The sequence below is a fragment of the Rattus norvegicus genome, chromosome 1, assembly GCF_021556685.1.
Source record: "Rattus norvegicus strain SHRSP/BbbUtx chromosome 1, alternate assembly SHRSP_T2T, whole genome shotgun sequence".
Lineage (NCBI taxonomy): Eukaryota > Metazoa > Chordata > Mammalia > Rodentia > Muridae > Rattus > Rattus norvegicus.
This window is the reverse complement of record NC_141534.1, coordinates 190,000,395-190,014,661: the sequence shown is the minus strand read 5'-3', so window position 1 is coordinate 190,014,661 and position 14,267 is coordinate 190,000,395. Positions and strand designations below refer to the sequence as shown.

General features: G+C 46.8%; 1 protein-coding gene across 12 annotated transcripts in view; it reads right to left on the bottom strand.

Moving 5' to 3' along the window:
* Prkcb (protein kinase C, beta) overlaps nucleotides 1-14,267 on the bottom strand; it is a 331,348-nt gene that overhangs the window by 77,706 nt on the left and 239,375 nt on the right. For all 12 annotated transcript variants that reach the window (XR_015664618.1, XR_015664941.1, XR_015664781.1 and 9 more), the window contains 1 exon segment: nucleotides 10,238-10,384. Coding sequence is in view for 9 of the 12 variants with exons in the window: in XM_087624875.1 (XP_087481001.1) it covers nucleotides 10,238-10,384 (147 nt within the window). In the remaining 3 variants the exon portion in view is untranslated.

Here is a 14,267-nt window from a genome sequence, read left to right as displayed (position 1 = left end):
TGCATATGGAAGCTTGGGGGCTGAGGGAAGAGACACCATAATTGGGACAGAACTACAGAGCAGGCAGGAAGCCAAGATCAGACAGCAAAGGTTCCCTGGAAGAGGATTAGGGGACAGGTAGCAGCAACTCTCAGCTCTCTGTGAGCCATATGATAAAGCAATTTAACATATGGTAGAGGAAGATAGCAAAGAGGAGGAAGAAAGGGGAGTCTTTTGTCTGCAGGGTTATATAAGCACGTCTAATGTACGCATGCATGTGTGTGTGTGGATACACGCCACTAATGAGATTAAAATTAGGCTCGCCTCCCACAGCTGGAGCTCAAAGACTTTAGGAGAGAAGGTCTCCATTATTGCTAGGAACTAATGCCCCTTTAATATCCTCAGGACATTTCCTCCTGTCAGAATTCCTCCTGTACTTGACACAAGATGCTGCATCTGGACTGTTCGCCTGTGTCCACAGAGCCTCTAGAGGAGCACCTGGCTGTTGGGAGCATCAGGACTGCCTTCTCCTTTAATTGTGCCTGGCACAATCTTGGGACCTTGTGAAACATTTTAATGTTTTTGAAACCACAAGGGGAGAAACTCTGGGGAGTGGGGTTGAGGCAAACATTCTAGTATGCAACATTAATGCATTTGTCTTTATACCAATGCAATCATAAGACACAATCTTTAACTCTTTTCTATGGAAAGAGGAAGAATATGCTTATGCCACTATGAGCCTCTGGTAGCTATTTTGGAAATGCTATTTCAAAATCAGAAGTGCTGTAGCTGCAATCCTGGTACTCAAGAGGCTGAGACAGGAGGATTCTGAGTTTTAAGGCAGCCTGGAGTATACAGTTTCAGGGTAGACTGGACCACATGGAGGGACCCTGTGCTTAGGAGGAAGAGGAGGAGGACATGAAGGAGGAGCTAGAGGAGGAGGAAAAGGGAGAAATGGAGTGAAGAGAAGGAAAGAAAGGGGAAGTTTGGGAAGATGTATAGACCTCAAAGTAGCAAAGACCACTGTTACAAGATGGTAAGAAGCAACTGGAATCATTAAACCAGATTGCAAGTCCTGATTCACCTCTCAAAGATCACATCTTGGCAAAGTTGCCCAGCCTTCCTTACTTATAATCCCCACACAGAGACAACAGAGTTATCCTAAGCAACTAACTTACGGAATTGCAGCACTAATTAATACCACATAAGGCATGGCAGTCCAAAGCACAATCCTCTCATGACAATTAATATCTGTTCAATGACGGTGAGAGATGATAAGGGAGTGTGAATGGAATGGAGGTGAGAAGGGTAGGGTAGAGGTGGGTGGGGTAGGGGTGGGCGGGGCAGGTAGTACAGTTTGTGAGGATTGAACAAACTGGGATGGGGGAATCAAGACTGTAAAGGCTGTAGAGGAAGCAACTGAGCAGCACTGCTCCGGCCAGAGATGCCTCGGAGATCTGGAGGGTCTGACAGTTCTGAAGCCTGTGCAGGAGAGCAGAAGGCACGTAAAGGCAAGTTCCGGGGCGCTCTTGGGAATTCCACTGATGCACACTGGTTTGTGGACGAGTGGGTGAGGGGACGGGTAGGGTGACCTCCCAGCACTGAGGTCAGCAGCTCACAGTGAAAGGAAGGGAGGAAAACTGGCACTTAGGGGTAAGTGAGAAAAGAAGTGGAGAAATTGCCTATTCAAACACATGGGCACCCCAGACATGAAGATAAGGCGGAATGTGTGGGCTCAGTATCATGCCAGTATGAGACCAAAATCAAGGCCAAAGGTGTACCACAATAGTAGGACATTCACCCAACATGTCCAAGGCCCTAGGGTTCCATCCTGTCCTAGAGTTCCTCTTGCTGTGAAGAGACAACGTAACCATGCAGCTCTTACAGAGGGCAGCATTTAACTGGGACTGGCTTGCAGGTTCAGAGGCTTACTCTACTGTCACCATGACAGGAAGCACGGCAACATGCAGGCAGATGTGGTGCTGGAGAGATAGCTGAGTGTTCTACATTGGATCCCCAGGCAGCAGGAAGAGAGAGTGACACTAGGTCTGGCTTGAGCCTCTGAAACCTCAAAGCCCACCCCTAGTAACTGCCATGTCTAATCCAACAAGGCCACACTTCCCAAGACCCTAGAGAGGATGCTCAAAGAACAGTGGGACCCTGAAGCACGAATCTCCTCTAAAGGAGAAGATCCGGAGCAAAGGAGAGATGAGGACTTGCCATACCAGAGTGAGAGAGGAAGACTCCATGCGCTTCAAAAGCGAGTGCCATCGAGCTGGCAAATTGTATGTGAGCCTAAGATGTGAAGGCTATTTTCACCACCTGCATCACTGGCACTAATGCTAATCCTGCCATGCACATATAAGACCACTACCACAGTTTTAGAGCCAGATTTGAAGCAAGCTTTAATTAAATATCGGCCAGGAAGATGGACTCTGGCCAGATCCATTTCTAGGCTCCCAGAAAATGGCAATGAGTCTCATTTTTTTTTTGCAGAGGTCTATAAAGTTACACCCATAAGGCTACGTACTTCCCATGAGGTCCAATCAGGGCCAAGCATATATTTCGTTGTACTTCCTATCTGCGTACCTCCTGCCTACATCCAATCAGGGGCAAGCGTACATCTTCATGTATTTCCTGCCTATGTAACTCCCTCCTAAATATCAAACATAGCTGGTGCAGTTGGGTCAAACGAACTTGTTTACAGGAGTGAAAACATGTGGCTTATTATCTTACATAAACAAGAGCCTCCACAGGAGTATCTGTCCTTGGGCAAGGGGCTTATGGCTAGAGGCATTTTGTTGTTCAGATCGCTTAGGCATAGTAATTAAAACATAACTTTAGCTCTCGCACTAGCCATAGTAGAAGAACAAAATTACCTTCACTGGTAGACTCCTCTAGAACATATTAATATAAACATACAACAATATACAATATAAATATTATCTTATCTGTGTGTGCTGCTTTGCTCTGACCGTTGACCTGCAAAATCTGCACCCTCACCTTGGACAACAGCAGCTAAATTCTGAGTGTTGAAGGGCACCTTCCTAGACTCCAGGGACATTCAGGTACTTCAGGTCCACATCTTTGACCTCTGGGAACATCCAGGCACTGGACTTCCTGGGCACAGTTCCAGGAAGTTCCAGCCACAGAGGAGGTTGGCGCTTTCTGTCTTGGGTACACACCCAGCCACAGAACAGGATAGAATTGTTTTTAGCAGCTGTGGATGTGATACCTGAGTGCCCAGTTCCCAAGCATTTGCTGCTTCTTTCAATTTCATAAGCCACTGACTGCATCCTACTTGATTTATTCCTGGCTTTTGCTGGGCCCGGGAACGGCAGCCCCAGCACCTGGTATGTCCCATGATTTGAACACAAGGAAATGTCACCAGGAAGAGGCGCTTCAAGATTTGTGTTCGTGGGGTGTGAGAAGCTCGGTGTTCTAAAGGGAAAAAGTCAGAAGGTCTTTTGGGACACTGTGAAAAATTCCAGCCAGAGCTAAGGAGCAGCCAGGATGAGCGAGGCCACTTGCTAGCCACCAAAATTATTCTCCCAGACACCCTTGCTGCGAGGCGTGGCCATGGACTGAAATCCTTCTGATAGGGTGTGGGCAGAAGTGAAGTGTGTCAGTTCCAGAACAAAGCAGCTTGAGCCTCCTCCTCCTGTTCCTCCCCCTCCACCCTCTGAATGTAGAGAATAGGCTGGCGGGACTAATGGAGCCATATAAGGCAGAAAGAATTCTATCCCTTAATTATCATATGGCGAGGGTGGGCAGGGCCAGGAACACCCATCTTGTACTATTTATGACTTAAAATTCACCTCTTTCGTATCTGAGCCAGTATACCTCTGGGAGTCTATTTGTTACAGCAGGTGAGTCCATGTCCTGACTGCTACACGAACTAGCCCAAGCCAGGCGGACGCACCCTGAGGTTATCATTTCTTTCTTTACGTGGTTAACTCATCCTTGCGGGCTAGCTCTAGTCACTTTCTCAGGAAGGTGACTTAATCTAGGAGTCAGCCTCCTGTAGGCTCCCACAGCATACCACAGCTGTGCTCACATCTGCTCCTTCGGGTTTTCTTGACTAATGTTTACAGCCCCACAGTGCTTTAAAGCACACATTATTTCAAAACGCACAGAACGATACACTTAAGAAATGTGCACTTAGTTGAATGTAAATTTGACCTCCGAGGATGGTGTCCTGGTTCAGTGGGCTTCATGAGTCTAGACTCATATGCATGGAGGTCTATCACCGACCCTGAAAGGCACTGAGAAGGTGTTGGCGAAGGGGGTGCAAATGGATATACAGATATGCCATGAGTCCAAGAAAGCCCATTGCTAACTGCAGAATCTATGTTGGCAGGTATCATGGATGCTCATTACAGTTCCTTCCATTTTTCCTGTTAGTGAATGGGTAAGTGTTAGACAGAGAGACTAACAAAAAGGTACCTGGTTTAAATGTGTCCCAGATCAACCTCTATCATTTAAACGTCACTTCAATGAATGGATCTTTAAGCTGCTTACATCTTTTCTATTTAACAATCAATATCATTGAAATAAATATCATTTTACATAGATATTTATGGTATCAGGTTTGAGGTCTTTTTAAATATTTGTGGTGTGTGTTTGTGTGTGTGTTTATGCACTCATACATGTGAGTGAGGTATGCATATGTGATGCGGCAGAGACCCTCTCCCCCCCACCCCCGTGTGTATGTGTGTGTGTGTGCGTGTGTGTGTGTGTGTGTGTACTCATGAGTGTACATGTAAGCATAGGCCAAAGATTGGTGTCTGGCACCTTCCTCTACTGTTCTCCACTTTTTTTTTCTAACCACCAAACCCGGATCTTGCCCATTTGACAAGACTAGCTGGCCAATCCCTAGGGATCCTTGTGTCTCTGCCTCCCTGGTGCTGGATTTAGAGGCTCAAGCCACCATTGTGAACTTAGATCCTCATTCTTATATTACAAACACTTATTAACTAATCTATTTTTCTAGCCCCTGTGTAACTTTAAAAACTATTCTGAACAACATGTAACATTACTATAAGTATACCTGGGTCTCAGAAGACAACAATATTAGCCCTAATAACTTAACAGATGTTTTAAACTTGTCACTTTTGGGTGACAGACATCAAATATGTGGTATAAAGTTATGTCTGCCTCAAACTGTCCATGACACTTCCTCCTTGCTGGCTAGCTTACACAGTGGCAGAAGGTGTTGTGGAAATCTTGCCCAGTGCTAGACACTATATGCTATAATACCAACCATCCTAGAGAAAGGTGCCACTTATGCAGTAGCAGCACGAGAACGAGGTAAACGACTGCTTTCTGGTTGGATTTGAGGCTAGCTTCACCTGATCAAAAGCCCATGACTAGGGAGTTCTTAGGCCACATGGGGAGTATGCTGTTGTTTTGCTACATGCTCACACTGTCAAACCGCCTTCTAAACACTTGTACTTATACCTCCAGACATATAAAGCTCTCAGATTTTGTCAGAGAAGCTTCTTTTGGCTGTAGGTACTGGTTAATGGAGAGACTTATAACTGACCTAAGTGCTGAGTGTAAGTAACTGAGTTCTCAGGTATGCATTGGTCATTTATATCGACCTCCTCCATGCAAGGCTCAGGGGACATCACAGAGAATGTGTAAGAGTCAGTAGATGGAAGACAACTGGGAAAGGCTCACATCTGGACACGGCATGACTGTTGCATATATCAACTCACAGACGCTGTGGTTACCTGCACAAGATCAAGCCAGTCACAATACCAGCAAGGATGGGGGATGGAGGAGCAAAGCCCCATTTCTAAAGAAGGAGCAACCAGCAGCTGATGGCTGCTGAGGGGATATGGCCCCCGGTAGGTTGCTCCTGCCCCTGTGGATGGCCCTCCAAACATGTGGGAACATTAACCGGAGGGTGGAGGTTATTAATAATAATAAAAAAGAACATGAAGATAGAAAAGAGATGGGGGTAGGGTGGCAGCACTTGAAGCATTTGGGGGAAGGTAGCGGTGGACAAACACAATCAATATATACTGTATGAAATATAAATATAAATGTATAAACTTTCTAAGACTAAATAGAAGATATCATTATTTAAAAAGGACTTGTGTCTGTGCTGTGCGGGAATTGTATTGGGGGGGGGTTGCCATGCTAATATGAGAAGGCAAACACTACGTTTCTTCCTTCTTTATGCATGGTACATATTCAGAGGAACTTCTAGACACCTCTTTCTCTAAGTAAATCAGACATGCCGACAAGCCCTGCAGGTAAGACAACCTTTCCGGTAACCATGAGTTAACTCTCCAAATGGCTCTTCTCTTATGAGTTTGCAGGACTGCGCGACACATCTGGAACACAAATGGCCTCACAGCAACACATCTGGAACGCAATGGCTTCACACTTGCTTTTGCCCTTATATCATTTTCACAGGTCTTAACAAAATGTTTGTGTCACCCTCTGTTGTCACTCTGCAAATGATCACAGCGCTTGTTGAGAGTGTGTTTTTTTTTTTTTTTTCTGCGCCAGATCTGATCCTGTGGACCTGGGGGAGGGAGGTGCGAAGCCCCAAGGCTGGTTCTTTTCATCTTCTGAAGGGAGAAAGCAGACTCGTGGCCGTGCTCTTCTGTTAAGGGGACTGAGCTACGTTACTAGCCAGATTGTGCAAAATGTTCAAAGTCGGCATTGGAATACAAAAGTGCATTAATTCCAAACCACCGTTGGCACCATGAGAGTGGCCATGCTCCGCTTTACTCTGCAAGAGTACTCTGCTTTAAATGATCACAGAGGTGTTTGTGATTCTGTTTTGCTTTCATGATGGGCTGTTATTCTGTCTGCGATTTATTTAATGCTTCATCCCCAGTCTGCAAGAGAACTCTCAATTATTATAACAGTTTCCATGGAAACATATGATCTATTCTCTCTTATTTGCTCACTATCCCCCAATGATCCACTCTCCCACCACCCTCCCCAACCCCAGCCCAACCTCAATTCTTTCCAGAAGTCTCCACAGAACTTCCATTTCCCACCAGCAATTCTCCAGCCTACATTGTTAAGTGATCGAAGCATGTGCACGGTACACTGACTTTTGAGTTAACAAGGACAAAAATAAGAATGGTAAATGAGCCCAGGGAGCAAATTCAATTAGTGAAAGTTCACATACGGAGGCCGAGTCAGTGAGGGGCCACAGAAGTGGGCAAACTTGGGTGGAAGCAAGACTTCCCTGTGTTTATCCTTTTAATGTAATTTTAATTGTGAGCCATATAAATACAAGGCTGGCTTAAAATGTAATTGGAGAGGAAAGAAATGAGAAAGGGCTGTGAGTGATTACGGAGTTTCTTGGGTGGCAACAATGTTGAGGCTGTGCTGATTGATGTGACAAATTAGAAACCACTGGATTATATCATTTTCATGGGGAGAGCATAATGACACAAGAATTACATCTCAAAAAGCTGTGAGTGAGTGAGTGAGTGAGTGAGTGAGTGTGTGTGTGTGTGTGTGTGTGTGTGCTCGCTCACACACATGCAAGTATACATTCGAGTGACTCAGTTTTCTTTACAAGTTGGAGGTCTGCCCATCCGGCCTGACTCCTGAGCTCAAATAACCCTCAGCTTCTTGAGTAACTGTGTACATAACGGCACCCGACTTAAAACTTAATTTTTAAAACTCCTTCATGAGGCTGAGTACGGTGTTGCTTCCTTATGACCTCAGTGCCTGAGAGGCTGAGGCAGAGGATTGAAGGTTTAAGGTCAGCCCAGGTTATACAGGTCAAAGATGATACAAAACAAGACTTCCCACTGGCCTCAGCCTATCAGAATTTCCTCTTCCTTTCTTCTTCATCATTGAAGAAACTGCTCCACTTTGAAATCCATTCTTCCTAACATTTAAAACACCCTAACTCTTCCCCCTCATATCCCATCTCCAGGGTGCTATAGATTCCTCCTTTCCCACCAAGTGGTGTCTCGTTTCCTGTTAGCTTTTCTTCCGAACTCGGCATAGGCACAGTTCTCACTCATTCACTGAATACATTTTCCTGGCCACCTGCTACATGCCAGCATCCTGTGGACTGCAGCATCCTTCCCGAATCTCTAGATTCTTTATTACCATAATCAGTTCACTGGATCCCCTAATCCAGCCCTAAACAAATTCACCACCCCTTTCTCCACCCCATCCGACTTGCTCATTGCTTCCTGGAAACTCATAGAGTGGTGTGGACCACAAACAGCTCATTGCATGTTGTCTAACCTCATGGGCCTCAGTGCTGCTGGCCATCCCCTTGGGGTCTATGCCTCCTTTTCATTCTCATTCCATGCTGGGGCTCTTCAGACTCTGAGATAGCATTTTCAGACTCTACTGAATTTCTGCAGAAAACCCAGCCATAGGCAAGACAAAAATGCAAGCATGCATCCTAGATGCTGAATGAACTGGGTTCACAGAGCCTGAAATCCAGTGTTGAAGTCAACAGGGAAAGGTCTTCCTTTTCGGTCACATAGACCTTAGAGCAGAAAGAAAATAGACTGATAAGGATATCGGAGTTGCATCCATTAATGGTTTCCTTGAGAGGGGAAAATAGAACGGAGGATGGCTGGGCAAGGTGGCACATGCCTATAATCCCAGCACTCAGAGGGAGGGCTAAGACAGGAGCATTATGGGTAGGAGGCCAGCCTGGGTTATGACATAGGCAAGACCCTATGTCACATAGCAGAATGAGTGAGTGGCTATTTCAAATGGTTGGTCAGGGAAGACCTCAGAGTAGTGGTGTCCAAGTAGAGTGTGAATTAGGACAAGGAGTCAGCCATGCAAAGATTTGAGGGTGTCATTAAAGCTCCATGGGAAGAAAAAATTGGCTCGACTCAGGCATCCAACAGCCACCATTGTATCTAAAATGTGCTGGGTGACAAGGAGAAAACAAAGCAAAAAGTCAAGCAGCAAAGAAGGATCAATGTGAGCCATGAGGGTTGGGTAAGCTAAGCGTGAGAACAGGGCAGAGAAAGAGCTGAATTATGGCTGGCAGAAGCCTAACCTAAGGTACGTTTGTAAACAATTACTCTAGCTAAGCAAAGGGCGCACTGACTACAGTTGCGAGGGGAGAGGGACACCAGTTAGGAGCTTCTGAGGAGGTTTAGCTGAGGGCCATGCTGGTGATCTATTGACCACAAGACTGACTAGTGGACTGTATGTAGCATGGATGGGTGCAGGGGTGGTGTGAGGGCAAAGACGGGGAACAGAGGGGAATTCAAGGATAACTCAGTTTTCTGGTTTATGTTTCAGATTAGAAAAAGAAATTTATATTTTTTGCACACCTGAGTTCACGGGATGAGATTTATACCAGACATATTTGTGGCCCACTAAGGGATCCAAAGACTCCAACCAACACTAAACAAGTCAAGAATACTTATAACACAATCTCAACTCTGGTAAAACAGCATCTCGCGGTATCCATTAAAGCATCCAGGATCTCTCTATGAGTCCCACAGTCATCCTTCAACTGCGCTGCTGCTCAAAAGGAAGCGTTCCCATTCTCAGCTGCCACTGTGAGCTCTTCCAAAAGCAAGCCCGATCCTGTCACTTCCCTGCTTAAAAACTTTCAATGGCTCCCCACTGCACTGTGAATAAAATCCAGACTTACCTTCCTCGCTCATCAGCGTCAGCAAGACCGGGCCTCTGCATCCTCATCATCCTGCTCCTGTCACTGTGGGCTCAGTGCCTCCTGATGACCCCTAGAAGGTCTTCTGCTCATGTCACTGTGGGCTTGGTGCCTTCTGATGGCACTGAGAATGCACCAAGCTCTTCCCACCTCGGGATGCTGGCACTGCTGTTCCCCCTGCTGGAACAGCCTTTCCTTGCTCTGACTTCTATTTAGAGACTCGTGTATCTCAGGCTGTCCTTGAACTCACTATGCAGCTGAGGAGGATCATTCTGCCTCTACCACCTGAGCCCCAAATTTTATGTCTGGTTTATGCAATGCTAGGGACCAAAATTGGAACTTCGTGCAGGGTAGGCAAGGACTCTGAAAACCGAGCGGCATCCTCAGCCCCTTTCTTCTCGTTCTGGATGTATGGCTGGCTCATTCCCACTCCTTAGGGCTCCTTCTCAGGTCACGTGAGTGGGTAGCTCTCAGTGTGTAGGTGACATAAACCTTTGCTCATCTTCTTCATGACATTCAGCACAGGCTACAGTCTGAGTTTATTTATGCCCTTCCTTCCCCACCCATAGAAACAGCTGTTCCCTTCGAAGTGGATGCAGCCACCAAGCCATACTGTACCTTGCCAAAGCTGCCTTTCCCCAGCACCATCAGGAAGTTAAAATCGGTCAGTTTCATCCGGTCCCTGTTGCCATTGTTGTCAAATTTGGATATAGTGTTCGCTGTCTTTTCTTCTGGAGCCTTGGTACCTTGGCCAATCTTGGCTCTCTAGAGGAAGAAGAGAACACAGAATGAGGGCTGGGGACACTCTGGTAGGAAGATTTGTGGGCTCAGCAGATGCTGTGGCTCCCACAGCCAGGCACCCACCCTGTGCAATGCACGGCTGTGCATTTTTCCACAAATTTACAAGGTTGAGGCCGTCCTGGGTCCCTGTATCTCTCTCTCTCTTTATCCCTTGAATTACATTCTTGTCCAGGGGTTGCCAAGTCTCCCTTCTCGTGGGCTGTGGAATTCATTGATTTATTTCCCTATCCATCAGCACCACCCGTTAACATCCATCTGTCACCTAGAAGACCCACGGTGGTTCCTTCCCTACAAGGCTTCGCAGTAGCCAATAGGAAGTGTCTCATACAGCGGAGTCACCTGCTGCCAAAAATGCTTCATCTTGCATTTGCTGAAGAGTTAGCGCTCACTCCCCCAAAGCCGCTTAGCCTCCAGAAGAGCCCTTCCCAGTTGCAGTGCAGAAACAGCTGCTAGTAATTTCTGTCCCCACTTTCTTTGCTTTCTTCACACTGACTTACTGACTTACTCTCACAATTTTTGTTCTCCTTCACAGTGGAATGTAAGCTTCCGGAGGGCAGGGCTTTGCTGGCTTAGTTTTTACTGATTCTTGGGTATCTGGATGAGTATGTGGAGCAAATCAGTGCACCTGACAAGTGAACCTTTCTGTACCTCAGTCCCTCTCAGGGTGAGGGTGACAGTGGAGTGAGTTCTTTGTGGGTAGACCCCAATGGCCACCATTAGCATTGTTTCTTATTTCTCGTGTTTTGATGGCTGACAACAAAATGCTTCCAGGAGTTAGTTTGGCACCTCCCCGCCCTCTTCCTCTCTCTCATGCATGCGCTCCACCATCAGGTGTAGAGGTCAGTGGGGGTGTGAGTACATGCCTGACACGGTACACAAGCAGAGGTAAGAGGGCAACCTTGGGTGTTAGCCCTCATCTACTACTTTGTCTGAGGCAGGGCCACTCTTATCATTCACCACCATATGCACCAGGCTGGCTGGCTCTTGAGTTAGTTCTAGGGAGTTTGCTCTCTCAGCCTCTCATCTCTCCATGGCAGCACTGGGATTAAAAATACAGGTAATAAACATACCTGGCTCTACATGAGTTTGTGGAGAGTCAAACCTAGGTCCTTGTGATTACACAGGTGCTTTAGGAACTGAGTCACCCTCCCCCCACCCCATACACACCCACCCACCCCTTCCTGAGGTTCTGAATGTCAATGAAGATGACTCATCTGATCCAGGAGCTCCTACTGGGTGTCTGCTATACACCTTGCCCTGCTGTAGGTGCTCAGGGTAGATCAGGGAGCAAAAGAGATACTGATGCTCAGAGAAGGCACGGCATGCAGGGACTGCATCCTCCATGCTGCATTCCAAGAACTGTGTCAGCTTTAACCCAGGTGAAGAGTCTGTATTGGCAGCAGAGCAACGCTCACAGGTGAGAAATCCAAGCACAGGGAGTGAAGTAAACATTGACCCAGCTGGGTGGAGCTCAAGGGCCAGGCAGAGGAGAGCTATGAGGGCCTTGACAACTGCATCAAGGTGCCCTGGCTGTTTCTGAGCATGCCTTGCTACCTCTGAAAGGTTTTGCAGGACCATGGTGCCAGCCTACTCCGAAGGTCACTCTGGTAAAATGAAAGAACCCGGTTGATGGCTAAACATGTGGAGGCCTTGAGGAAGGAGCTGTGTTATCAGGTGTCACTTGTAGAGACTTGCTGGATTCATGTTTTTCTGTGTGGGGAGAGTGAAGTGGATGTTTGTGGGATATGGATTCTGTCGCCGTGGGGCAGACACAGAGAGGGAGAAGGAAAAGCAGAAAAGGAGAGGATCCATTCTGAGCCCCTAGGTACTTGGGGGTCTTTCCACCCAGGGGAGAAGAAGTGTGTCTGAGGGTCTGGGTGAGAAGACAGAAGATCTGTGGAGTTGATTTTAGAGTATGAGGAGCCATGCTCCTTTCACACAAAGGCCACGTCAGATTTGTTTCTTTCTCGTGTACTATGTATCCCACTACTGACATTCAGTGAGCGAGACTGCAAAGCTCCCAACGCTTTCTGTCTTCTTAATTAGTGTCTCAAAATATTGAAGTTGGGACCTGGGGAGATAGCTCAGTTGGTAAAATGTTTGCCTTGCGAACACACAGACCTAAGTTCCTGCCGCAGAATCTACATTAATAAAAAGTTGGGCGTGATGATACATGCTGGTAATCCCAGGGCTGGGGAGGTGGGGATGAGAGGGTGGTTCCCTGGAGCTCACTGGGTAGCAGCTTAGCCAATGAGAGACCCTGTCTCAAAATAAAGGTGGATGGTGCCTGAGGAAGGACACCCAAGGGGGTCTTCTGGTTTCCACGGGTAGACACATGTGGGCCAGCACACACATGAACACTCATACACAAATAAATAAAAATAGATAAATAATTGATATGTAAGCAGTAAAATGGACAGATCTTGAGTGTATCCTTCTGTGGATTTTGACAATAAACATTTACTCATGCCCCAAACAAGATCCAGAACAAGTCCAACTCCCCAAGAAGGTTTGTAGCTGATCTTCCCTAACTAACAATGAAGGCAACCTTTGCTCTGGTGTCTATTCTCATAGGTCAGATTTCTCCTCGAGTTTCATCCAAATAGAATCAAAGTGCATAAACCCTGTCACATCCTTCTTCCTCCTCTCATCAGAATGTTCTTGAAACCCCTCTACAGGGTTGTACAAACCAGGATGCCCTCACTGGATAAACCCTCACTGGGTTGCTGAGAATTCATTGATGGCATTAATTTTTCTCCTGTTGGTGCTGTTTCAGGCTACTAAAAAGCAATTGGCCCAGTCCTTGAACTACTTGTTTGACAGTAAGACTGTTAACATTTAAGCCTAAGATACCCAACACGCATCAAGAACATCTGAGCGACAGGGATGGGGTCCCAGGGAGGGGGAGATGAGTCAAACATGAGACCATCTCATCTGGGTGGAGACTTCACATAAGGAGCCTGGACACATCCCTTGCCGTCCTGAATCCTTCCTCCAGCCTCCTGGATTTTTCCTGACTGATACAAGTCCCCCTCCCTGTGTCATTGCTTCGTCACTGTGTCTCCTATTACTTGGTAGCTGACTTGGGATCGCTGGACTTGCTTCCATGCTCCACTTCCGTCCAGCCATTGTGCGCATGCGCATCCACTGGGAGGTCCTAGAACTCGATCCCTGTTGAAACAGAGCTCACGATTTTTCAACGTAGATTTGCTGCAATTGATGAAATTGGCTTTTTTTCCTCTTTCATTTGATTTTTAGTTTATGTGCATGGATGTTTTGTCTGCACGTGTGTCAGTGCACTGCTTGTATGCAGTGCCTGTGGAGGCCAGAAGAGGACATCAGGTCCCCTGGAACAAGAGTTACAGACAGTTGTGAGAAGCATATAAATAAGGGTGGGCTGGGATTTGAACCGTGTCCTCTGGAAGAGCAGCCAGTACTCTGAACCACTGAGCTATCTCTCCAGCCCCACAAATAACCAAGTTTTAATAATCTGGGGGTGGGGGGAGGGCTGTGTTTGTGTGCTGTGGTTTAGATAAGGTTCCCGTGCTGGAGGCTTGGTCCACAGTTTATGACATGAGGGGTGATGTAACCTTTAAGAGGTGGGAGCTTTTGGGAAAAGCGTGTGCTTGGGATGCCACCCTTGGGGAAGAAATGATGCTGGTTTCATGGAGTCATTTCCCCCCAGAGCAGCCTTTAGAGAGCAAAGTCAGCTGTGTGCTGAGCCCCTTCAACACACATCCAGGTCTTTTTCTATTTTGCTTGAACGGCGGAACCCAGACAAGGGGGCTCTCACCAGATGCCACACTGATAAGACTGTGCAGTGTTCCAGCCTCCAAAGTGTGTGTGT